Genomic DNA, 26,370 nt, shown 5'->3' on the forward strand with positions numbered 1-26,370 from the left:
TTCCACCAGCCTTGAGAAGTTCAGCATGGACGCCACAGATCCCCAGAGTTTTACCCCGTTTCAACCGGTTCACCGCAGCCCGTGTTTCCATAAGCAAAGGTGGACCACAGTTGATTGGAGGGTTAGCAACAGGGATTGTAACACCCTTGACGTCCAACTCGACAGCTGGTGGATCAGCCTGGTACAACCTCTCAACGAAACCGGCCCAGCGGGCCTTCACTTCAGACTCCTCCGTCAAGAGCCTACCAGTGCTCCGAGATCTGCTCTCACTGCAGTACTCCGAGAGATGGGCTTGGATGAACGCAATGCATGAATTCCCCTGCAAGCGGGATGAGAATCACCTGTCCACAGGTGATGCTCTACCCCCTTACAGATTCCTCGCACATAGGCCTCTTTGTCCACCCTCGGTGCACGTACAGTTTCACGCCTCAGCTGCCTGAACAGCTCAGCTCTGCATTCAGCCTGGCCCTGCGACTCTGGTCAATGTATCCAGTGTCCCTTGAGAGACAAAATTCTTCTTTGCCCTGTGGTGAGTTCCAACACATCCACATGCAACATCAAGGAAAGTGGTCTTGAAGGCACTCCACAACTCTTCAGAACCCCCCAAAGCACCCAGACCCCTCAAATGTCCACTCAGCCTGTTCGCAAACTCCTCAGCTACCCTCTCATCCTTGAGCTTGCCAACATCCAGCCTCGGCTGGGATGGTACAATTCTCCTGGATTTAAGGTGCAGCTTTAGAGTTGCTTCAACAAGCTGGTGGTCAGTATTGAGGAACTGAGCACTCCGGTAGACCCTGCAGTTCTGGATCATCCTCCAGCGACCATCAACGAGGACATGGTCAATCTCTTTTGCCACACCGCCAGCATTGGAATACCAGGTCCAGCGATGAGCCTGTGGGTGCTGAAACCATGAACCAGCCACCCTAAGTCCATGACTTCTTGCAAAGTCAAGGAACTTAGTGCTATTCTGGTTCATAGTTCCTGACCCATGGGGACCAACACATGTCTCATAACCATCCCTATAAGTTCCAGTCGATGCATTGAAATCCCCCAAGACTAGAAGTTTATCTCGTCTGGGGCGCTGATCAACCACAGACTCGAGCGTGGCGTAGAATGCATCCTTCATGGTGAGATCACTCTCCTCAGTCGGAGCATAGACAGAGACCAGGGAAATGACACCTAAGGAGTGACGAATCCTTAGTTACATAATACGCTCGATGACCGGTGTTACCTCAATTATCATGGGGGTCAGCTTATTAGACACAGCTACAGGAACCCCTTGGGACATCGCAATTATGTAACCTAAACTACAAAAGCCGAGTCTCATGTTATTAGAAATACATTGGAACTCCTTTGAAAATCTTGCAATGAGAGATGAGCCAAATTGGTATAAAAATAGGCCTTTGCAGCATATCATTGGAGCTTACCATTTGAGATCCAGAACCTGGAATTTCGTCGTCCATTTCTCCAGAATAAACAGTAGAATTCAGAACCTTCTTGACTTGTTATCTGCAAGAAACATGAACCGACATTTGTGGCAGGTGAAAACTCAATCCACTTCATCTTGGAATGGTAACTGATTATTACAGTTTCTAGGACCCTCCATGCACATTGCAATCTGGTATCAGTTCAGAGACACATTTTGGCCCAAGTCACACATGGCAGATAAGCACATAACTGTACACATTCATCTTTTACGTAAATTTAACTTGGGCTTTCAATATAAAGAAGAAGTAAATCTTCCTACACATTCTTGTTCTGTATAACTACTAGTACTAGCTAGGTTTGCTAATTTGCCCAGGATAACATTTAGCCTGAACTGCATTAAAGAGCATTTAATGGGAGAAAAATGTGGACAAAAAATTCTCCCCTTCAATGCTTGTTCCTCCATTTGAAAGTGGAAAACTTTAAAAACCTCGGTCATCGAAGTAATTTTTTTCACAACCCCTTTCAATATAAATTACAGAGAAGAAATGTCATCACAGTAAATTGACCTGGTAAATTTTTGTAGTGACTTGCAAAGGTAATGATTTTCTGCTGCAGATATGAACAACAGTGGCCTATCAGGTCATCATGTGGTACAGGTATCTTGAGTCGTACATGTAACAGTCTCCAATAAATTATCGTGTTAACATAAAGTGACAAATATTCTTCGATTTCAGTTCTACTATTTTGAATTGGCTTGTTTATATTTGATGTACGAAATTAGATTGTTTTTTAATAGATGAAATATGTTACATAGGCCAAACAGATTATAACTTCTGCTAAGAAATTGCGGACAATCTTTTATAACTTACAAGTATAGAAAATCTCTCAGAGCCTCAAAAAACCAAACGTTCCATACTGTACACATCCCGTCCACTCGATAATTACTAGCTTGGTTCAGGGAGGTAAACCTAACACACATAAATAACAAATTATCGGTTTATAAATCACGAAAAAATTAACATTATTGTCGTAATTATCTTCTTGATCTGTGATAAAAGGTAACTAAATATTGCAAATGTTGCACAATTCATACTTACAATTTTAAACACGAGACTGAATGTAATGAATCAAACGAACAGAACAAGTATCTTCAAACTATTTGCTGACCATGCCACAGAAAAAACATTCTATAATGACACAAATTGAGCCTTACAATCAACAACATTATTGATTTTAATGTTTTAAGCAGACACTCACTGCATCACTTCTGACATTGCAATTATGTCCATACTATAGAATGGCAGATACGGCTTTCCGTAGTTTTTCGTAAAGGCGGGAGATGGCTCTGTAAGCCTTTCAAATTAAAGTCCCTAGTTAAGATACCGCACTATCAAATAACATAATATTGTTATGAATCTGGAAGCCATGGGCACTCAACGTGCAGGTCCGATAGCTCAGTTATTTCGATAAGTAAATGTGGATAGATAGCTCCCTTTCCCTTGTTTAATGAGTAATTAAATGTTCATGCGCTGCAGAGTTATTTTGATAGTTAGTGTTTTCTTTTACATTTTTACACCCCTGATAACGACAACAACACGCCTTCACCTCGTTTCCTCACACCATCGCCATTGCCTACGTGCGTGTCAGCACGTACTTGGGCGGCGTTCACAAGACCTGACGTTGCTCTCGCCCAATCAGGGAGGTGTGAGCGAGTTCCCCGGAGGTCGTCCAATGAGCACAGCCCACGCAGGATAATATTCCTCTGCCTGTTTAGGGGGCGAGTCGACAGGACGGTCGTCACGCCCCCCGGTCCAATCAGCGGACATGGCATCATTTGCGGCCAATAGGCAATGAGAGGGAGGTTCGAAGGAGGGGGGTTAGAAACCAATAGGTTTCTCCCTATTGTAAATACATTTTCCCATTTGTTGAATGTTTCAGCTTGTTCGTGTCCGTTCCTTAATTGGCTTAGCATGGCACATGTTGGTGAATTTAAACGGCCGGTGCCACTATAGATGTACGTTTGGACCGACGGGACTTTAGTAACCATCCGCTCGGGTTACGCGTGGGTCAAGCACCCATACGGCTTGACTCGTACGAGTGCCGTCGAAGGTGTAAATCCTCGGTCGATTGCCACGTGGTCCTCTAGGTATTTTGAAGATTGGCAAATAACCCTGTACCGCGTGGCTGAATTATTGACGATCCACGGTCCTGTAAGAGACCCGTACCTCCGGAGTTATCCGAGGGTACGATCTAGATTCCGGGTGTTTGGTGGAGTCGACCCTACTGCTCCACCTGGCGGTCGTGCTCGCAGCCGATACCTGGCCCACAACAATATTCTGGCTTAAATTGTATTTCGGCCTATAATAGCATAGCTTATTGCATGGATTCCACAGTGCTTTTTAAATATATGCAGTTGTTGATACTTGATCCAAGCCACATCATGTCACTCACGGGATCTCTCTGCAGTCCATGTGCTCTGGGCATTGCCCCAGGGCATTGGTTTTAACCTAAATTATCAACTGAGCACGAATAACTGAATCATGCATGATATCCCTGCATTATAATAGCAAACTATATTATGTAGCAAAGTAAAACAACTAACCCCAAGCAGCCGTAAACAGTGATTCTTGACTGCACAAACTTCCATCCATCCAGTTTTGATTTATTGTTTGGCTGCAGCTAAAGAGGGCTTGTCACCAAATTCAGCCAAATGGCCAAATATATGGAAAGCCAAATAGGACACTCCAACTGTTTATACCTACGATTAGCCTCTTGTCTTTATTTTGTCATTGAAATGGGTTGTTGTGAAAATGGCCGATGCAGTGGTGAATTTTTTGATATGAGTCACTGTATTCATAAGCCAAAGGTTGTGGTTGATCATATAAAACTGGTTCAGCTGATATCTTTAATATCTAGATGAGCCTACTTGGGCCCAAGGGCTTATTATGGGGGTCTGGTAGGTCCAAGGCAATGTATAATTATTCTGGCATGGGTCATTTTGTATTCCCTTGGCTGTGATTGATCATCGAAACCTGGTTTTAGCTGGTGCCTTTATCTCGGCGAGCTTAGATGGGCCGAAGGGCCCATTGGGGGTGGGGGGGGTGTCTGGTACGGCCAAGACAGCAGATAATTGTTCTGTCATCGGTCATTTTATATTTCCCAAGGTGTGATGGATCATTTAAACTTGGTTTCAGCTGGTACCTACAATATCTAGGCTGGCCAAGTTGGACCGCAGTGTCTCGGGGGTACATTTTTGGGGTGTCTGGTACCGGTAGTGCAGCGGACTATTTGTCTGGCGTAACCCATTTTGTACTCTATGAACTCAACTTGTTCATTTGGCATTATTTTTGAGTGGTATCTCGCTCGTCTATGTGAGCCCAATTTATAAGCCCTTTGTGGGGGGGGGAGGGTCTGGTGGGCCTTTTGCAGTGGGGAAAATGTCTGCCGTTTGTATTGATATGGGCGTGGCAGTGAACACATCATGGTGGTGGATTTAAGTGGTACCTCACTCATCTATGTATCACCCATTTTTTGGCCCCTTGGGGGGGGTCCCCCAGGTCTACACGCAGCGGGTGGTATCCGGCAGACTCCCATTTCCATTCATTTCAGGTGACTCCCGACACACTTCTCTAGTCAGATATTGGTACCTAGTTCATCCAACCAAATGTCTCTGGGCTGCAGGTATAAATGTACGACACCACCACACCTCCCACACCTGAGACATCAGCAGTGTTCCTCCCTCCTCTCCAGGTATCTTGTCCACAGCGATCCCGGAAGGTGTCTCGTGTACACCGCCCAATGAAAGTACGTTAATTATCACATTATGCGGAGGAATGAAAATGGTGATATTTCATGAAAAAAAATACTTTGTGGGACGTGAAACGCAGTTACTTTCTGCCTTTCGCAGGAATTCACCAATAATTGGAGCCTTTTTACAACACACCAAAACTCATGGAAAAATGATATGATGGAGGATAGAAAGTTTATTTACTGATTACAACGAGAGGGAAAGAAGAAGAAGAGTAGAAATATGCAAACAATGCAGGTTCATGCGACGTGTGTCACTGTCACCTTATCTAATATATAAAGCTGAGTTCGGATGTGTAGGTCTGAACAAGGTACGTTTTCATTACAATGAAAATACTCATGATTAATATTTAAAGTCTAATTTTTAAGAATGTCCTTTTGTCTGTGTTTTGAATGTTCTGCATGCTGTCGAGATGTCCAGTGGTGTGCTCAGTTACCAAGCAGCTCGCTTGCGCTTGCCAAGCCAGCCGTTCCTTAACGGTTTCCAATGGAGTGCTTATGCCGCTTGGAAAACGCTCAACAAGAAACTTGGAGACGAAACACACCCGAGATGCACAACATGGCGATGACGGTAAATATCGACAGCAGTGGTTCCCAACCTTTTTCTGATCGAGCACCACTTGGAGGTCCCATACCGTCGCCACGTACCACCTAGTTCCAGAAAAACTCAATTCGATAAGATATCAAAGTATTCACAAGTAGAACACACAAATAAACTAACTGTCAACAAATAACAAAATTTAATGCGAGGGCTGCATCTGTTTCTTCTCCACCAGCTGGTCGATGCGGGGCATAACTTTGCTCACAGCACATCGGAAATCATGCCCGGGCGCAGCAAGACGGTTCCGGCTCTTTGACTTGATGGTCATCATGGCTGAGAACCCCTGCTCACACTCCCGTGTAGAGGGGAAAATCAGTAGCTGGGGAACAGCGGGACGGGCTAGTGTCGGGTACGAGGAGGCCATGGTCACCCAGAAGTTCATGGGAGAGCATTCCTTGTGCTTCGTCTTTTCTGTCTCGTCAGCAAAGACTCTTTTTTTATTTTTTTTATTTTAAGGTTGAGCCTGAAAGTGCTCGCGAACCACAGGTTTGGAACCACTGATCTATAATAACATTATTTCAGCCATATCGATGAGTTCGTCCCTTAAGGGGTGGGGTGAGAGGAGGCAGGGGTGGGGTGGGAAGAGGGAGCCGACGTTGCCTGGCAACACCGGGTCCCCCTGCTCGTGTTACATAAAACATTTGTATTGAAGTTCCAGGAAAACGATCTTTTTTTCTTCCATGGCTGTACGAACCCTCGAATAAGGGTTGCGGTCATCAATCACTGACATGAGGATCTCCAAAGCAAAGTTTCCAAAGTTGAGAAGGAAGAACATCAACAAGAATTTGGAAGGTAAGGGTGTGCAAGTAAAGAGAGGTTCAGATACAGATACAGTACATTCTGACAGGGGAAGTTCCTTGACGTGATCAGAACTGAAGCACTTCCTCCACTCTCGTTGCGCCTCGACCAGTCGCACTTCCCCATATCATCCTGAAGGGAACAGCGAGTGTAAGTGTTAAAATGGTGTGATTTGGAAGAATATTACTCTGGATGTCAAATCAAGGGAGGCCGATCTATCCCTGAATGGGCGGATGTTCTGCCAGATGCGTGACATTCTATACCTTCACTCCTCTCGACTGCTACAAACGTTACTCCACAAGTGCGTTTATTCAATTACCATCTTTGGTCCACAAATGGGTTATCAATTCCTCCACGGCTTTCCTCACCTGGACCTGTTCTCTTGAAAAGTCACGTGTGACAATCAAACTATGGCCCTGTTATTGAGGAGGTGGAGCTGCTTGAGGCTAACCCTCAGTGTGTTCACCACATTTCCCTGGTGGTAAAGAAACGTCTGCGACTCCACGTGACCTGGCACCACGTGATGAGGTCTAAAACTATGGTGATAGATTCTCCTGTTCATAAATCACCTGAACTGGTCTCAGACACAACCGCGAAGTGTGTGTGTTGAGTGGGGGGGGGGGGGGGGGGGTTACTGATTCACAAATGTGAAAACACCCAATCATAATCCACCACAAATGCTATCAAATTAACCCAATGGTTTCAAATGAGTATTACAACTTGAAACATTAGTGAGAGTGACATAACTACATTAGGATATGGTTGTCGTGTCCAAACAATTCTGCTTGCAGCCCAGTTAACCACAACGAAGAGAGTTCATGGAGATGGGGCTGAGTATCAGCCATGATGGAGTCCTGCAGGTGGTGTGGTCATTCTCAAACTGATGTCTGATCGGCAAAAGTGCCCCCCCCCCTCAAAAATAGTGAATATCACTGGTCCAGGCCATCCTGCCAGGCCTTTTCCAGTTCCTGAACCACGAAATTATTTTTCTACCTCTTCAGTTTTCTTCAGTTATTTTTGTTCATTCAAGATCTTGTCTCAATGAAAACAATACAATCTGTAAATGGAGCCTTAAATGTAAAAACATGTATTGGAACAGAGGCCTTGCTTTGATGAACTTTAATGATTTGTTTGGAGACAGAAAATTGAGGCTCATGGAAGAGACAAACGATAGATATGAGAAAGAAACAGTGAAACAGACATCACACATGAGGGGAATGAGGGCATCAAGGTGGAGGAAAACAATTAAATTGGGCGACAATGAAGAAAAATGAACCAATGATGTAATTTTGTGAGTTTGCTAAGTAAGGGTTGCACTGAATGATGATTGGTGTGAGGGTCTTCAGGTGAAGTTTCCAATGTTCAAAATGAACAACATCAATAAAACCTGGAAGGAGAGAATGTGCAAGTAAGGAGAGGTTCAGATACAGATTGTTCTGGTGTGCTTCGATGAAATCTTCACACAAGAAACCAAAGAGATGGATTTCATCAACGAGAACAAAATGTTCTGCATGGACTGTGGCCAATACACAGATGGGGAAAACAGGATTTAAAATTATATGAGAATAAACAGGGAAGAAAGAAAAGCACGTATCACGGTATTTCACAAGTCACGATGCAATTATAAAGCCCACTATCCATGATGGCTTGTGATATTAATATGAAATCACTCGGACAAATGCGGAAATGACAAGGAAAAGTAGAGTTTAACCTGACCGCCACACAATGCCTGTTTGAGGTCGTTGTCAAAGGTTTTCTCTGGGGAGATAAAAATGGTGTAGCTCTTGGTGGGCAAACATGGGTCTGGTGGCATCACATCCGGCGCCATGGCCTCTTCGTACATACGCATTTTGTCCGGCTCCATTGTCTCCGAGGACTGGCTTCGCAGGACGTCTTTCTCCACTCCGTGAACCAATTGCTCACTTGATACTGTTATGACTCTCCACTCGGCCGAGTAAGATGACAGAGTCAGATGAGGATCCTCGAATTACACGTTTTATTTCCGAAGACCACACGCATGCGGAATGTGACTCAGTGACCCTTCAGTCAGGCTCCCCCGAATCACATTGAGAATATGCTTCAAAACCATCACATATATAATCACACAAAAGCAAAACTGGGTGTGGACTAAAAGTGTAAAGGCAAAACTGGGTGTGGACTAAAAGTGTATGCTAAGGGATAAAGAAACAAAGAAATAAAAGAAATAAATGTGGCAGTGGGCTTCTTTCCCCCCTCCCTCGGGGCCCTAGGGGAAGTTGAATCGGTCAATTCTCAGATATGCAACCACAGTTTCCAAGCCACCTACACAACTCTCAGATATGCAAGTCTTGCAAACTAATAACTTTCCAAGCTTCCTACACTCCTTCACTAGCACCTGCTGATAACAAAGGCAAAGCTTTGGTGATCACTGAGAATAGGAATGTGTGGGCAGCATACACTGAAGGAACAGTTCCACAGTTCTCTCCAAGGTCGCACTAAGGGCATACCACCACAGAGCAACAGGAAGGGTGATAAGGGCTTAGTTTCCAAGAAACAGAAACAGCTGGGTGCTGTCCAAAAACAGTGGGGTGCATGGAACATTGGTAGCCTGAAACATTTAAAGCAACATTTTAAAGCAAGGTAAGCAAGGTTTGAATAATACACAATTACAAGCAAGGTTAGAATCCCGACAGCTGATTAACACACAGCTTATGGTCCAAAATATGACCACCTAGCATATCATCATAACAGTTTCCCTCCTTGGTCATATTTTGACCATACCCAGCCACACCTGAGACTCACCAACCGAGTGGACCCCTATTTGGTTCCTGTAGCAGCTACCCCTAGGCCCCCGCGCCTGCCAAACGGGATTTACGAATGCCGTGGATAGCCATCAACATTCTCCAAATGAGAAGACCCCAACTGCCGGTGGTTCAGGTTAGCTTCTGTTACCATTGTCTTCCCCCTTTTGTCCTACCCACTGCCACATGCCACCCGTTTAAGCTGCAGTATATGAATTCAATGCTAAGTCCACACCATATTAACATGTAATACTGTTCTATGTTAGCAGCAGTGGTAATACTATTGTTTAAACAATTATACATAAGCAAGTAGCAAAAGTAGTACTCAAGGCACGGGTGTAAGCTCGTCCAGCGCAGGAGTCACATCTTGCACTGGAAGGCAAAACAACACGCACTCTCTCCTGGGTTAGTTATCTGCTTCAACAAGGAGGAATGGTTGTAAACCTTGGCCTAGGTCCACGTGTATGACGTCCCCCTGAAGGCCCTGGTCGTCCCCCTCCCCATCACTGGCCAAGTCGTCCTCAACAGAGAGTTCGCTGTTAATTATTATAATGGCCTGGGTGAGGGGTGACGCTACGCAGCACTTCTTCAAACAAATGGTAATGAGAAGTTTGATTAGAAACACCCCAAAAATTACCACCACAATGATTAAAAGTACTGACCCTATTAGTCGCAACAACCAACCTCCCCAGCCCTGGAAGATCGACTTCCACCATGCATAACCTTCCTCACGTTCCACTCGATTGCTTGTGAGAACTTCCACCACCTTTTTAATTCGGGTCACCACACGATCAGTTATGTCCTTTGGGTCCGGGATCCAGACGCAACATTCTCCTTCAATCATCCCGCATACCCCTCCTTGCTCTGCTAGAAGCATGTCTAAAGCTACTCTGTTCTGCATTACCATAGCGCGCATTGATACCAACATCTCTGTTAATTCTGTATAGTAAGCCATGGTTACATTACCTAAATATTCCAAAACTTGCGAAAGCTCATCTAACCTAATGCTATTAATAGTAGTACCAGCATGTGGCATGAAAAAGCCAAGAGCCTTTGATCACCCCTAAGCGCTCTGATACACCGGCCCATCCCTCTGGATCCCCTGTCTCTGATGCGCTGCGTCGATGCCGTGGTGGTGCAGGGGTAGGGTAAAAAGTGGTCTTAATCCTGCTGTCCGGAAATACTGAAGCTAAATAACAACTCCCTTCCCACCCTTTCGGTAGGTAGGGGTAAGCCTTGTCCCTGCAGACCAAGTGAATGCCTTTTCGCGGGATCATTCCGTTGTCATGGTGTAAGGCTGCTTTTATTGTGAATGTTACTTGCTCCTCTACCTGGGTGTCCGGGTTAACAGCGATGACTTCCTGGTCAGTTGATTCTGGGAGAGGAAGTTGAATCTCACACTCTGACTTCCCCATGCTGTTTGCTCCCTGTCCTGTAAAACAGACCGCTCCCCTGGTGTTTTCTACCCATAGGGGAGATGGCACCACCATTACATTAGCACTCGGATTCTTCCCTGCATAGACCCGTTGTGTATAACCACGGGCTGAGGTCTTAGCTTCGAGCCCTTCTACTGGTCCGGTTACATGATTGAAGATGGTTAATGGTAGTACGAAAAGAGGAAGTCCGGTCACGAGGCCAGATGGTGGTTTAAGGCACACCCAGCACTCACTCCAGTTCTCAATGTTTGCTATCTCTGTGGTTAGGGCTACAAAGGTATTCGGGGGCCTTGTCGGCGGCCCCTGCCTGCGTACATCAAAGTATATCCAACTATTCCATGCTGTTTGGTTGCTCAATAGAACGCGGCAATAGTATGCCAACTGGGTGTCGTCTGGTACTTGTGGAATTCTAGTTATCAGACTTGCATGCTGGCCCCATTCATATCCTTGTCGGTTGTAGGATCCCTTTTGCCCTCTCTGTTTTTTACTTGTCGAGCTACCAAGAGTTCCCGCCCCGCAATATCGTAGTACCATACGATGGCCGTAAGTTCCTTGTGTCGTTCTACCAGGTCACTAGACCCATCTGCTAGGATGCAGGGTATTTCTATGAGTTGTTGAGGTCGGAGCAGCGGTGCCTTTATGTCCTTAATGTGTGGAATCATTGACGAAAAAGGTTGGGTGCGGTTAACTGAAAAGACTCTTACTGTGTCTAACTCCTTGTTATGGGTTGTCCCAAAATTTGCATATTTGCTTGCTGTCACCTCTCTCGGTACTCCTCTCCTGCTTCGCTGTAAAGAAGTTGCTAACTCACTCCCGTTTCCCCTTTCGTGGTCGAGGTGTAGGAGGCGTGTATGGTTCTCGGGGTCTAAGGCTGTCGGTTTGCTGCCTAGTGACAGGCCGCCCTCGCACAGGAGCAGCGCTAGCACCAGGAGTTGCATGTTGTGTCGTCAAGGGTCCTGTCGCTGTTTCCTGTATTACAATGTTGTTGTCGCCTAAACCTGCCTGTTCCACGTTTGGCAGGGTGTCTGGTCCAGGTTCCGGCTCCACGTCTGGCGGGGCGTTTGGTTCTAGCGCTGGTCTTTCAGGATCCCTGTTGTCTACGTTTTCAGGTCCCGGGTCCGGCGGGGCACCTGGCTCTGCTTGCAGTGGGTCTCCCTGTACTATCTCTCCCTGTCCTGCTGGGCCAGCCCCGTCTTGGTTCGGTGGTGGAGGGGGTCTCTGTAGAGATATCAAGTCTTCCCCCTCGTCGTCGTCTTCACTATCCCGGTAAAAGACTGAATCAGACACAGCCGGAACCTCTGCTGGGGTTACCTCCTCCGGTTCCCTAGTTTCAGCGGCTTCCTTGGGTGCTCGTTTACAGTGTGAGTGGTGTATCCATGCACTCTTACCCCTCACTTTGACGGCCGAGAGCGTGGTCAAAAGTACAGTGTAGGGCCCGGTCCACTTGGGTTGCAGGGCGTCTTTCCGCAGGAACTCTTTCACCCAAACTCGTTCAGCAGGTTGGAAATCATGTAACGGGTCTCCAGCAGGTATCGGCAATGCTTCTTGTACCTGTGAGTGAAAAGCCCTAATGGTAGCAGTGAGTGTTCTGCAATAGTTCATCATTCCGTCAGTCATACATGCCAAATCCCAATCTCCCATATCTGGCGGAGCCGAGACCGGTAACTGTATAGGACGTCCTGTTATTATTTCGTGGGGCGAGAGCCCCCTTGTGGCATTACTTGTTGCCCGCATTTTCATGAGCGCTATCGGCAGCACGTCTGGCCAGGGCATTGACTGGCCCTCGCAGAGTTTGGAAAGCGTCTGCTTTAGGGTTTGGTTCTCTCTTTCTACTGCCCCTGCTGACTGGGGATGGTACGGGCAATGCAGTTTCTGGTTGATACCCAAGCCTTCGGCTACCTTTTCCATTACTTTTGCCGTGAAAGACCCTCCTTGGTCCGAGGATAGTCGTGTTGGAATCCCAAATCGCGGAATTACTTCCTGTAAAAGTAGTTTGGCCACTGTATCAGCTTCCTGATTGGTCGTGGCAAAGGCCTCTACCCACTTAGAAAACATATCCACAATTACCAGCACATATTGGTGATGTTTGTATGCCGGCATTTTTATAAAATCCATCTGAAGGTGTTGAAACGGTCCGGACGGGGGTGGGTGTGCTCCCTGTTTCTTGGCGGCATACTTCCTGTTATGTCTACCACAGGTCGCACAATTGCTAACCACCTCTGTTGCTGTTGTTGTTACACCTGGGGCATTCCAGGTTTGACGAATAATTTCCGCCACCCCTTTTATTCCCATATGGCCCTGCGCATGTGCAGTGAGGGCTAGCCACGGTAGCAATATCCGGGGTACAAATGGTCTATTTCGCTCATCCACCCATACTCCATGTATGTTTTGCTTTGCACCCTCCTTCACCCTCCATGATTCCTGTTCTTCCATAGTTGCGGAGACCTGCAGGTCCTTCAGCTGTTCTTGCGTTTGTGGACCGTCTACCATTTGCTCCACGTAAAGTTCGGTCGTTGGTTGTGGGTTCGCCTCCTCCTCATCGAGCACTGCTTTTGCCGCTAAATCTGCTCTTTCATTGCCTTTTGACACTTCATCTGTCCCTCCTGTGTGAGCTTTGCATTTAATCACTGCAATCTGCTGCGGCTCTTGTGCTGCTCGTACCAGTCATTTGATCAGGTCCCCGTGTCGGATAACCTTCCCTGAGGACGTCTTAAAGCCACGCAAGGCCCAAATGGCAGCGGAGTCATGTAAGATGCCCCAGGCATACCTAGAATCTGTGTATATGTTCAATGTCTTACCCGCACCCAGCTCACACCCGCATATCAATGCTTCCAGCTCAGCTTGTTGGGCTGAAAATCCCTTTGGTAACAATTGTTTCCTCAAGGTGGCGCTTGCGGTGCATACTGCAAAGCTAGCGATGGTTTTTCCCCATCGGTTCTTCCTCGCCGCTCCATCCACGAACAGTTCCAATTCTGCATTCTCGATCGGGGCTTCCTGTAGGTCACGCCTAGCCTTTGTCTCTTCCACCAGCACTCGTTCACACACATGTGCCTCTCCCTCATCGCCCGCTGGCATTAGGGAGGCTGGGTTCAGTGGCGAACATCTTTCGATCGTTATATTAGTTGCCTGCAACAGCACCAAATCATGTTGAACTGCTCGTGCCGCTGATATATGTTGTGTCTTATTTTGCCGTATCAGCGCCGCCACATCATGCGGTACCTTCACGGTCAGCGGAGAACCCAAAACCAGCGTCGCTGTTGCGGTTACTGCGTATTGCGTTGCTGCTACTGCCCGTAAGCACCCAGGATAGGCGGCGGCGACCGAGTCCAGATGACTACTGTAGTACGCAATCGGCCTATTCTTTCCTCCGTGTTCTTGCGTCAGCACCGCTTGGGCGAACCCTCCTCTTTCATGGACGAATAGGGTGAAGGGAAGATCATAGTTCGGTAGCCCCAATGCTGGTGCTTTTGACAAGGCCTGCTTCAATGTTTCAAAGTCTTTGTTCGCACCATTCGTCCAGGAGATCTTATCCCCCTCTGCCTCCTTTACCATGTCGTACAGTGATCGCGCCCTAACTGCATAATCAGGGATCCACTGCCGACAGTACCCCGTCATCCCGAGGAACTGCCGTAATTGTCGCAATGTAGTGGGTTTTGGGTGCTCTAGGATTGTCTCCACCCGTTCAGCTCCGAGGCTCCTCTGCCCCTGTTCCAGTATATGTCCCAAATACGTCACCCTTGGCTGCGAAAACTGTAATTTGTCTTTGCTGACTTTGTGGCCCTTTCGGGCGAGAGCTGTTAACAGCGCTACAGTGTCCGTTTCACATTTCGTTTGATTGTCCGAGCATACCAACAGGTCGTCCACATATTGTATCATGACTGATCCTTCCGGGAGCTCTATGTCCTCCAGGTCCTCCTTCAGAGCCTGCGAGAAGAGCGTTGGACTATCGCAGAACCCCTGCGGAAGTACAGTCCAGGTGTATTGTTGTCCGTCGTAGCTGAAGGCAAACAAGTGTTGCGACTCTTTGGCTAGCGGTATGCTAAAGAACGCTGAGCACAAGTCTACCACGGAAAAATGCGTCGCAGTGGACGGCACCCCTGACAGTATCGTAACCGGGTGTGGCACCACGGGAAAGGACGCTTTCACACACTTATTCACTGCTCGCAGATCTTGTACGAACCTCCATTTGTTTCCTCCGGGCTTCTCCACCGGCAGGATTGGTGTGTTACATTGGCTCTTAGTAGGTATTATCACCCCTTGGTCGCGTAATGATGCTATCACCGGAGCGATCCCTTCTATTGCCTCTTTGCGCAACGGGTATTGAGCCACTCGAGGCAGGGGTACCCCCTCCTTTATCTGGATAGACACGGGCGTTGCGGCTAGCACTGCCCACGTCATTCGGATGTCGTGTCCATAATTCAACAGGTACTTCCTGTAGTCTTTCCTCCGTTCTCGTTTCCCTGTTGGCCTGGCGGCGGGGCCTTTCGCTGTTCATCTCATGTCTTTCTAGCATACATGACAAAATCTGATCAGGTAAGCATACCTTCCATCCATCCCCCCGTCGACTGGCCTGTAAGGTACTCTGGGTTTCACTATCCCTCCCTGGTGGTTCCGAGGCACATCTCAACCTGGTTAGCATTCTTCCCAGTTCTTCGGCACTATGACCTTTACCGACCGCCATTGAGACGTGCGGGGTAAGTCCTTCTCTGTGCTTCATTAGCTCACGTTCCTTGGCGGTTAGCTCCACCTCCATTGCCGCTCCCTCTTTTCCGATCCACAAAGTGGTTGTCATTAAAGTGCGTGTGGTGGCGTACTCTTCATGTACTCTGTCCGAGTAATCAAAATCCTGCCCTGTTTCGTCATAATAGACCGTACAGTGTAAAGGCAGTTCCACTTCTTTCAATTCAATGTCGTTGCCACGCAACCATTCCTCTACGTCCCGCAATCTTTTCACACTTTCCCAATCCCTAGTCAGTTTATCTCTCCCCTCTTGTGACACAACCCGCAACCAATAGGCTACCGGTCCGAGTTCGGTCATCATGAGGGTCATTACTTCCTCTTGCAATGCCAACGGAGCATCTATGAAAACTCCGTCTTGCTTGCATGTTATGGTACATCCCATTCTGCACAACAAATCTCTTCCTAACAAATTCATCGGGGTGTGTTTGGCTACCAAAAATGCATGTTCTCCCCGCAGGGGACCTACTTCAATTCGTAATTTGTCCGAAATCGGGATATCCTCTCTCCGTCCCGAAACCCCCACCACACTCACTGACTCGCCTGAGAGTGGCAGGTTCTTTATCTCTCCTTGTTTTAGTGTTGACCGGGTGGCCCCTGTATCTACCAGGAATGTTACTTGTCTCCCCTCTACGTTTAAGGTCGTGGTCAATTCCCTTACATTCCGCGTTTCCCTTTGCGGAGCCACCACGGTGTCCTCATGTCAATAGTTTCTTCCTGCTGTCTCCCTTCTCCTCTCATATTCTCTAGGGGGCGCCGTTGGTCTCTCTTGCTGTTGTGGTGGCAGCGAGCCCCAGCCTCGTTGTTTAGGCGGTGCCGGGCAGTCCCGAAACCAGTGCCCGGATTGACCGCAGTTAAAGCATTCTCCCTGTTTTTGCGGCTCCTTCTCTCAGTTCCAAGGTCTCCGCTGGTCCCGTTCGGCTTCATACCGGGGTTCCCAATCTGGATTTTCCCAGCGAGGCCTGCTTTCGGTCTCTTCGTATTTACGGCTTTTCAATTCGAGATTTCTTGCAACTAGAGCTTTGGTATCTTTCTTTCCTCTCCGTTCCTCTTCTCTTAGAGTCTGCCAAGCCTGTCTTGCCCTTTCAAACACGGCATCTACGTCAGCCGTTTTCCACCCTGGCATGTCCGCTTTCACCTCTCGCCTTACTTCGTCACACAGTCCATCTACGAACATAGTGTTCAGGAAATGGAGGGGCGTCTGTGCGATGTTAATAAATCCTGAGTGCAGTTCGATCTGCTCATACAGTCGTGCCTTGTACTCCCCAGGTGATTCCTTGGGATTCTGTGTGGCATCCTGTATTGCCTGCCAATCCATTACCCTTGGGGCCATCTCTGCCGCAAGTTCTTCCATCAGGGTTTGTACTCTTCCCCTGTACACTGCCTGTGCCACCCGGTCGGCTCCCTCCGGGCAATGTTGGTTTAAGGTGGTATCTGTTTCTCCTTCCATTTTTACACTCCAGGCTGCCGCACGCCGGCTCCAAACCGCACTGGGCAAGACAGCAGTGCAGATAAACCCTATGTCTGTCCTGGTTGCCCCCTGCATTTTTATCTGGTCGTGTAATATCTGAATGGCCCTTCTTGGGTTTTTCTTTGTACATTCTTCCATGCTAGCTTTTACTCCCCTAATGTCTTGTGGGGTCCATGATCTCCAAACCCAATCTCCCCCTGCTGCTTGTATCATGGGGAACTGGTGAATGTCGGTCCCTCCTTTTACTCTGTCCCCTTCTAAGACAGGGTAAATTCCTTTTGTTGTCCCAAGTCGGGTTGTCGTCTTTCGGTTCACGTCGTCATTGATTTCTGCTATCTGTGCTGACGCCTGCTTCAACTTCTCCTGTCTCTCCTCACTCTGTATCTTGACCTCCGTCAGCTGCGCTAACACTCGGTCTAGTTCCTTCTGTTTGTCCTCTCCCTGTGTCTTAACTTCTGTTAGCTGGTCTAGCACCTGTTTTAGTCTCCCTTGTCGTTCCTCGTCTTGTATTTTCCGTTGGTTCACAGTCCCTTCTAGTCCGAGTCGCCTATGCTCTGTCTCGACTTGCGACTCCATTAGCCACGCGGCCAATGCTTTCCAGTGTGGTCCACTTTGTTTCGGGCCTCCTGCTTTGCCCTCTATCAGCGCATTACTCACTGTGTTTAATATCTTTGGATCTAAGGATCCAGTCAGCGGAAAGGGATCTTTTCTCCCCGCGGTCCACTTCACCCAGTCCTGTATTCCCTTTACGTTATCGATTCCATATTTGTCACTGATGACTTTCAATGTTGTTCCTTTTGGTATCTTCTCGTTCTTTGAAGATTTATTCCCCATTCTTTTGTTCTTATCTTATCAACCGCCTAATAGCTGTAAATCGTTTCTCCTTTTACACCGGGACCGAGATCCCTTTCAATCAGCCGCCTAATAGCTGTAAATCGTTTCTCCTTTTACACCGGGACCGAGGTCCCTTTCGACCCGCCGCCTAATAGCCTCAAACCCAATGAAGGCCTCTAACCTTCCCTCTCTTGGTACAGGATTCCAACCTGTTTCCTCCTTATTTCACACGGATACCTTTATCCTCGACCCTTACCGGCTCTACAAACACTGCCTGACAGCCCTCCCCCTTTGTGCTCTTCAGACAATCCGCATTCGAATCACCTCATATGTGTTTACCGTTACAGTTCTTGATTCGAGCAGATCCTGGAGCTGCGTCCGGAAGGGCGCAACCCACCAAGTGTACAGCGCTCGCCTAACTGGGGCTCCCTATTTTAGGTGCCCTATGTGCGATCGCCACGTACCTTTTAGCTGATCCCTTGCGATCGCTGTACACCAAGTGGAGTCCCACCATCCACACCGCCAGCATCAGTCGAATATCATCCTCGTCGCCAATTGTTATGACTCTCCACTCGGCCGAGTAAGATGACAGAGTCAGATGAGGATCCTCGAATTACACGTTTTATTTCCGAAGACCACACGCATGCGGAATGTGACTCAGTGACCCTTCAGTCAGGCTCCCCCGAATCACATTGAGAATATGCTTCAAAACCATCACATATATAATCACACAAAAGCAAAACTGGGTGTGGACTAAAAGTGTAAAGGCAAAACTGGGTGTGGACTAAAAGTGTATGCTAAGGGATAAAGAAACAAAGAAATAAAAGAAATAAATGTGGCAGTGGGTTTCTTTCCCCCCTCCCTCGGGGCCCTAGGGGAAGTTGAATCGGTCAATTCTCAGATATACAACCACAGTTTCCAAGCCACCTACACAACTCTCAGATATGCAAGTCTTGCAAACTAATAACTTTCCAAGCTTCCTACACTCCTTCACTAGCACCTGCTGATAACAAAGGCAAAGCTTTGGTGATCACTGAGAATAGGAATGTGTGGGCAGCATACACTGAAGGAACAGTTCCACAGTTCTCTCCAAGGTCGCACTAAGGGCACACCACCACAGAGCAACAGGAAGGGTGATAAGGGCTTAGTTTCCAAGAAACAGGAACAGCTGGGTGCTGTCCAAAAACAGTGGGGTGCATGGAACATTGGTAGCCTGAAACATTTAAAGCAACATTTTAAAGCAAGGTAAGCAAGGTTTGAATAATACACAATTACAAGCAAGGTTAGAATCCCGACAGCTGATTAACACACAGCTAATGGTCCAAAATATGACCACCTAGCATATCATCATAACAGATACTGCCTGAACTCCTCAGTCAATCCCGTTCCCTGACAAACAAACTGTACCCTGAATGTACCGAGCTCTCTGCCCAGAACGTACTGAGTTTTATTCTTATTGACCCCACGACCATGCATTCGTTGGTCTTCCCCACAAAGTGTTTATGTTGTGACTTACCCACAGTTTCTCAGCAGCAAATGATGGTTTCTGCCCAAATGTGCGGCCGCGAGTTGTATTCAGTGTCGTCCTTGGTGGGGGGGGGGGACTGCCTGGCTTGCGGTGCTGGGTTAAGAAGGGGGGTAGACGAAAGTGGTGGGGGGGTCAGATACATGTGGAGGGAGGGGGAATGCTTTGTCATCTCCTCATACACTCTTGGACACATGTCCTTTCGTTTTAACACAGATACCATATGCTTATGCAAAACATGTACTGATGGCATAACTCAGCGATATTATTCCTATTTTACTGCTCATCACATAACCACAATAACTTATCGTATTGGAACTGTTGAAGAACTTGTAGTTCATTGCTTTTTTGTTTTGTATGCAGAGTCAAGGCTCAAAGAAGAGTGAGAACACAATCGATGATGGTTTTGGATGGCAGATGATTTGAGATGCTGGTGAACAGTTGTCTTGTAGAACTGGAGAGAAAAATGGGATTGAAGAGTGTATGGAAGTTGCTTCCACAGGTGCGGAAAAAGAAGCAACAAATGAGTGGAGGTCCACATTGGTTCTCGATTTTGGCAGTTTCTCAAGAAGGGGGATGCTGGTGGACCGCTTGCATCCTCCTGTCTGGGGGATGGAGGTGATGGGGGAGAAGAACATGGAGAGAGGAGAGGGCAGAGGGTGCAAGACAAGAAATGAGGGGGAAGAACAGAGAGACCACTAACCTGTCAGTGATGGCAACGCCGTTTGCCCAGAGCAGCTTCATTGCGAGAGATTCCAATGATCCTTATGGCCTTGGAAAACACGGCATCAAGCTGAGCAAGCTATGAGACAGGGGCATCAGAGATGCTCAGAGATCACTGCAGTATTTCATCCAGTTGCGGATGAAAGCATTGTCGATGGATAGGAGTTCAGGTGTGCTAAGGAAGGACTCTACATGACAGAGCATGCCCAGTTAGTGCCTGGCTTTGGAGGCCAACTTTGAAATGTGGTTTGCCCAAGAAATATCATGGGTGAGAATGAGTCCCACGAGTTAGAGCGACAAATTCTTTGAGAGGGTTGTTTCGAAAGTAGATAGAGTTTTCCAAATGATTCTTTCACAGAAAGAGAGACAGAGAGAAGAGAAGAGAAGAGTATTCTCGAGTTAAATAACACATTCCAAGTTTTTGACCAGTTTGTGATTTTGTCAAGGTCTGAAGAGAGGGAATAGGCTGTTAACTGTCTGTCAGAAGGAGTCATCAGCAAGGAGATAAAGAGGATTTTCCAGAGAGTCGGACAGATCATTGATGAAGATTCGGAAAAGGTTGGGCCAAGAACACTGCCTTGGGGTACTCCAGCCTTGACAGGGAGAGGAGAATAAAGGGTTCTTTTGAGAGCCAGATGTTGTCAATGAGAGTGGAGGAAGTCAGTAATCCAAGAGTGGGGGTTGGCCTTGGATACCATGGACAGAGAGTTTGGAGAGCAAGCCAGGATGCCAGACTACATCAAAAGCTTGAAATGCGTCCAGAGAGACTCCTCTCATTTCATGTCTGGTTCAAAGGATCTCCATCCATTGTTGGGAGAGTAGAAGTAGCATGTCCAAGGTAATGTGTATGACCTGGTCTGAATCCGAATTGATGATTTGAAATGAGGTCATTGGAGAAAAGGAATGATTTATGTTAACCTTGCTCATGATTGGAAGGAAGCAAATTCGTCTGTAATTCAGAGGATCAGTTTTTGCACCTTTTTATGTGATGCAGTGATTTCGGCTGACTGCAGGTTTTTGGGACTCGTGAGTTGATGCCGTCTGGTCCAATTGCCGAATCAGAGTCGCGGGTTAACGAGGAATAACAAGGAAATGTAACACATGTGGAGGCCATTAAGCCCATCATGCCTGCGCGATCACCACACCAACCCATCGACACAAGATCCAAGGAAGAAAATGGAAAAAAAAAATAATTAATGAAATAAAATTTTTGTTTGTTTATTTGTTTGTTTTATGGTTTTTTTGTGTATTTTTTTTTTCTTTTCCTTTTCTTCCCCTCGGCAAGGGGGGCATGGACTTGGTTAAAGACACACATCAACCACACAACCCCTCTTGACAAGACCCCCACCAACAACACTCCATACACATGTACACAATCACCCATCAAAGCTATAATTACCTAAAAGTCTTGTCAATATCCCCATATCCCTCTGTCTCCTTAACTTCCAGGAACCTATCTTATTCTAATTTAAACTTATCTACTTTTGCTGCTGCCACTACCTTTCCAGGGAGGCCATTCCATGCATTAACGATTCTCTGAGTAAAAGACCCCAGCCTTACTGCTGTCTCAACTCTCCTCTTCTTCACGCTCATGCTATGGCCCCTGGTTCTATCACTGTCTACTCTGTTGAATAATTCATCTGCACTTATTTTATCTATACCTTTCATTGTCTTAAACATCTCTATCATATCTCCTCGTAACGGCCTCCTTTCTAGTGAATAAAGTCCAGTCTCCTTCATCCAGTCCTCATAGCTGAGTCTAACTAGGCCCAGAATAAACCTCAAAGACCTGCGCTGAACCCTCTCTCTGGCATCGATATCCTTCCGGAACTGAGGTGACCAGAACTGCTCACAATATTCGAGATGTGGCCCTCACTAAATTCCTGTTCAAATTAACACCACCTCTTTTGATTTATAATTGATCCCCCTCCAAATACAGCCTAAAACCCTGTTTGCTTTACCGATAGCTGCCTGGCACTGTGCTGACTGCTTACCTCCCAAATACACTGATGAGCCAAAACATTATGACCACCTTCCTAATATGCTGTTGGTCCTTTGTGTGCCACCATAACAGCGCCGACCCGCTGAGGCATGGAGTCCACAAGACCCCTGAAGGTGTGCTGTGGTATCTCGCACCAAAACATTAGCAGCAGATCCTTCAAGTCCTGTAAGTTGCAAAGTGGAGCTGACATGGATCAGACTTGTCGGTCCAGCACATCCCACAGATGCTCAATCAGATTGAGATCTGGAGAATTTGGAGTCCAGGGTAACACCGTGAGCACTTCATTATGTTCCTCAAACCATTCCCGAACAATGTGTGCAGTGTGGCAGGGCGCATTATCCTGCTGAAAGAGGCCACTGCCATCAGGGAATACCATTGCCATGAATGGGTGTACTTGGTCTGCAACGATGTTTAGGTAGGTAAGGTGTCAAATTGACATCCACATGAATGGCCGGACCCAAAGTTTCCCAGCAGAACATTGACCAGAGCATCATACTCCCTCCACCAGCTTGTTGTCTTCCCACAGTGCATCCTGGTGCCATCACTTCCCTTGACATACGGCACACATGAACACGGCCATCCATGTGACATCAAAGAAAATGGGACTCATCGGACCAGGCGACCTTCTTCCACTGCTCCAAAGTCCAGTTCCGACGCTCACATGCCCATTGTAGGTGCTTTCGATGGTGGACAGGGGTCATCATGGGCACTCTGACCGGTCTGCAGCTCCGCAGCCACATACGCAGCAGGGTGCGATGCACTGTGGATTGTGACACATTCCTCCCGTGACCACTATTAAAATTTTCTGTGACTTGTGCCACAGTAGACCTTCTGTCGGTTCGGACCAGACGGGATAGCCTTTGTTGCCCTCACGCATCGATAAACCTTGGACGCCCAACATCCTGTCGCCGGTTTGTGGTTTGTCCCTCCTCGGACCACTGTCGGTAGGTGCTCACCACTGCTGACCGGGAGCACCCCACAAGCCTTGCCATTTCAGAGATGCTCTGAACCCGTTGTCTGGCCATAATTATATGGCCCTTGTCAAAGTCGCTAAGGTCTTTACTCCTGCCCATTTCTCCTGCATCCAACACATCAACTTCAAGAACTGACTGTTCACTCACTGCCCAATATATCCCACCCCTTGACAGGTGCCATTGTAACAAGATAATCAATGTTATTCACTTCACCTGTCAGTGGTCATGATGTTTTGGCTCATCAGTGTGTATACTGTATTACCATCCCCAGATCCTTCTCCTGTGTGACCCATTCCAAAATTGCCCCTTGCTTCCTGTAATCTCTATTTTCATTGTTCTTTCCCATCCCCAACACCTGACACTTGCTCAGTTTAAATTACATCTGCCAATCTTTTGCCCAATCTATGCAAGTATCAATAATTTCTTAAATATCACCACCCCCCTCTGCCATCCACCTCACCTCCAAGCTTTGTGTTACCTGCAAATTTGGAAAGCCTACTCTTAACCCCATTTTCCAAATAGTGGATGTAAATGATGAATAGTAATGGTCCGAGTACTGATCCCCGATGTACCCCGCAACTTACATCCTCCCAGCAAGACATCCTCCCACTCATAGCCACTCTTTACTTCCAACCACGAAGCCGGTTTGCAATCCAATGAGCTACCTGACCAGCCACTCGACAAGCCCTCACTTTGGCTAACAACCTCCGATGTGGTACCTCATCAAATGCCTTCTTAAAGTCTCGATATACTCTGTCCACTGCCTTTCCATTGTGGGGGAAAAATTTATATTAATGTATTTTAAATTGCAACAAATGGAGTTTCAGAAATGTAACTTTTATGCTGCAAGTTGATTTGGCTGTCATTTCTGGCCAAAAGACTTTTGCCCTAAATGATAAGAAATGTGTTGTTCTGGAGCAGAGTGACCGAGCTGATAAATGAACCTTTGCTTAGAAAATGTACGAAGTGGTTTTTCGTCTAAAGGACACGTCTACAGTCTGGGTGAATATCCCCCAACCTCTCTCTCACGAAAGTATAAAATGCTTTGAAATCTAAAAGTTTTGAGTGCAAGCACGTGAGGAAGTATAGTTTCTCAGTGGCTTGTACTCCTTGGAAATGACCAAGTACCAAGTTAGAATAAAACTCTCTGATGTAATGTAGAAGTGAATTGAATCGGGTTTGTCTAACTGTTAACTAAAGTACGAATAAATGAAATAGAACCAAATAATATTGCAATCAAATGGGGATTCTTAAGTTCATTGTACGAGGGTGAGAAGTGTATGGTGTATAATTAGAAAATAAATTGTTTCACAAGGAAGGACTAGTGTGGACATCAGTTTTATCAGTGTCGATAGGGTTTTTGTCGGATTTTATAATCAAATCGGACAAACGTTAAACTCTGTCTGAAGTCAAATAGGATTCCTCAATCGGCCAGTTAGAATCCTTCAGGAGGACAACGATCACAACAAGGTGGGTTTTAAAAAAATCCACATCAGTTGGCGCCGAGACTCAGATTCGAACCGAGGTTGCTGCGGTGCTCGTGACCGGAGGTGCTTAATCTTCCGGAGGCAGTGCCTGGAGGAACGACAAGTGCTTGAGTGAAGGTAAGAGAGAGCGCTCTCAGCAGGTAACGCATTTCGAACAAAGAAAAGTTCATTGTCAGATAATTTTATTGAGAGAAAGAAGAGGATCCGGCGGAGGGAGTCCGTTTTAAAGTAAACGATAAGTACTGTAGTTGTTTTAGAAAAGTGCTGGAGAAGAAGAGGAGTCAGATGACAAGAAGAGGCTCGTTAAGGAGCCAGATGTGTAATTAAATGGGCATGATGAAGCGACATGCCACATGTTTGCATTGATATGGACCAGCTATGAGAGAGATGGCCGAGGACACGGCTGAGACGCCGAGATAGGGTTAAAATCGATAAATATTATAAGTTACCTGTTTGTAAGAGTTATAAGAGTTACTTTTTGTTCATTGAACTCACTGGAAGTTTGTTGGCAGTGAGGTTGTTATATTATATTGTGTGGAGGTTTTACGGATTTGTAAATGCAATGATTTGCACGAAACGTTTTGTAGAGTGCAGGAGACTATTGACCGGCTGGGAGTGTGGTTGGTGATTTGCATTGAGATGCATGTGTTACTGAGAGTAAAAATGAAACTTGTGCGAGTCCAATATTCACTGCAATGAAACGTGTTCTGTTGGGATTTTGACGATATTTTAACTCGTGCTGAGTTGAGCTGTGGGTCTGTTTGAAATGGCATGTGAGACATTCTTGGCGCTGTATTTCCACGCGAAGGTCGCAAACTACACTGTGTGAGACCCCCTCCACTCGATCTGTGGGGGGTGGCCTATCTTTACACTGAGTCTTTGTTTGAGCCTTTGCTTTAGGTGTGAAATTCGATTCATATGCAGATTCAAGAAGATGAGATAGAAATGTGATTGGTATTTGTCACGTGATCACACGCGAGTCTATGAGATGCAATGCTGTTTAGTGTATGTGTTGAAGCCATGACAGAGTAATGCAAACTGTGGGTTTTGCCTGTCAGAGTTTTTTCCTTTTTCTTCCCACTGGATGTGGAGAGAACTTCCCGTTCCTTGTTCCTTGGTGTTTGTGGTGCACCCTCTCGACTGAATCTGTTTAAAGTGAAGTCCATTTAGGAAAAAGTGTTGAAGTTTTATTTCACAACCATCGGGATTTTGAATAAATTATGAAATAACAATTGTGAATGTGGATATACTGTATGTGATTTAAATGTAGAAACGTGATTTGGAATGATTTTAATGATTTGATGAGGTTTTGCACGTGGGGAAATTCACAGATAATAGATGATTCCCTCGGATGGACGTTGAAATATTGTTTTATTCGTCTGCGAATGTTGAGGTTACCTGAACTTGTGCTGGGAAGGCAATGGCAAACAACCCAGTGTAACCCTTTGATCGATTCAGTCAAGGTAAATTCATGATTTAATTGGATAGATGCTGAAGATTTAATTTTTCATTTATGGATTTTAAAAGGAAATATTTTATTGTTTTGACCAAAAAGTTGTTTAAGAGAGTTTGGATGTTTATTAGTCTGAAGTTTAAGATGCTTTTCTAAGACTGGGATAAAGATTGTGGAGGGCGAAGCTGCATGTGTAGACAGAGTGTTTGAGCTGCAATTTTAATGATATTCGCCTGATAACAGATTTGACAAGTGATTTGACAATTTTTGTACAACTGTTTAAAATGATTTATTTGTTTTGTTAAAAGAAAATG

The 26,370-nt window shown here is 46.4% G+C and overlaps 2 protein-coding genes across 2 annotated transcripts in view; one reads left to right on the forward strand and one right to left on the reverse strand.

Moving 5' to 3' along the window:
• LOC147017131 (uncharacterized) overlaps window positions 1–1,503 on the reverse strand; it is a 184,087-nt gene extending 182,584 nt beyond the window's left edge. Inside the window, exon 1 of the mRNA XM_085846524.1 lies at window positions 1,428–1,503. Coding sequence (XP_085702650.1) covers window positions 1,428–1,463 — 36 coding nt within the window. The 5' untranslated portion in view covers window positions 1,464–1,503. The remainder of the gene's footprint in view (window positions 1–1,427) is intronic.
• The window catches only part of LOC147017130 (unconventional myosin-If-like), a 335,840-nt gene that overhangs the window by 215,370 nt on the left and 94,100 nt on the right, over window positions 1–26,370 (forward strand). The gene's annotated exons all lie outside the window — the stretch shown is intronic.

The sequence above is a fragment of the Eptatretus burgeri genome, chromosome 11, assembly GCF_056783735.1.
Source record: "Eptatretus burgeri isolate ZD-2024b chromosome 11, Ebu_testis_v1, whole genome shotgun sequence".
In the NCBI taxonomy this organism is placed as follows: Eukaryota; Metazoa; Chordata; class Myxini; order Myxiniformes; family Myxinidae; genus Eptatretus; species Eptatretus burgeri.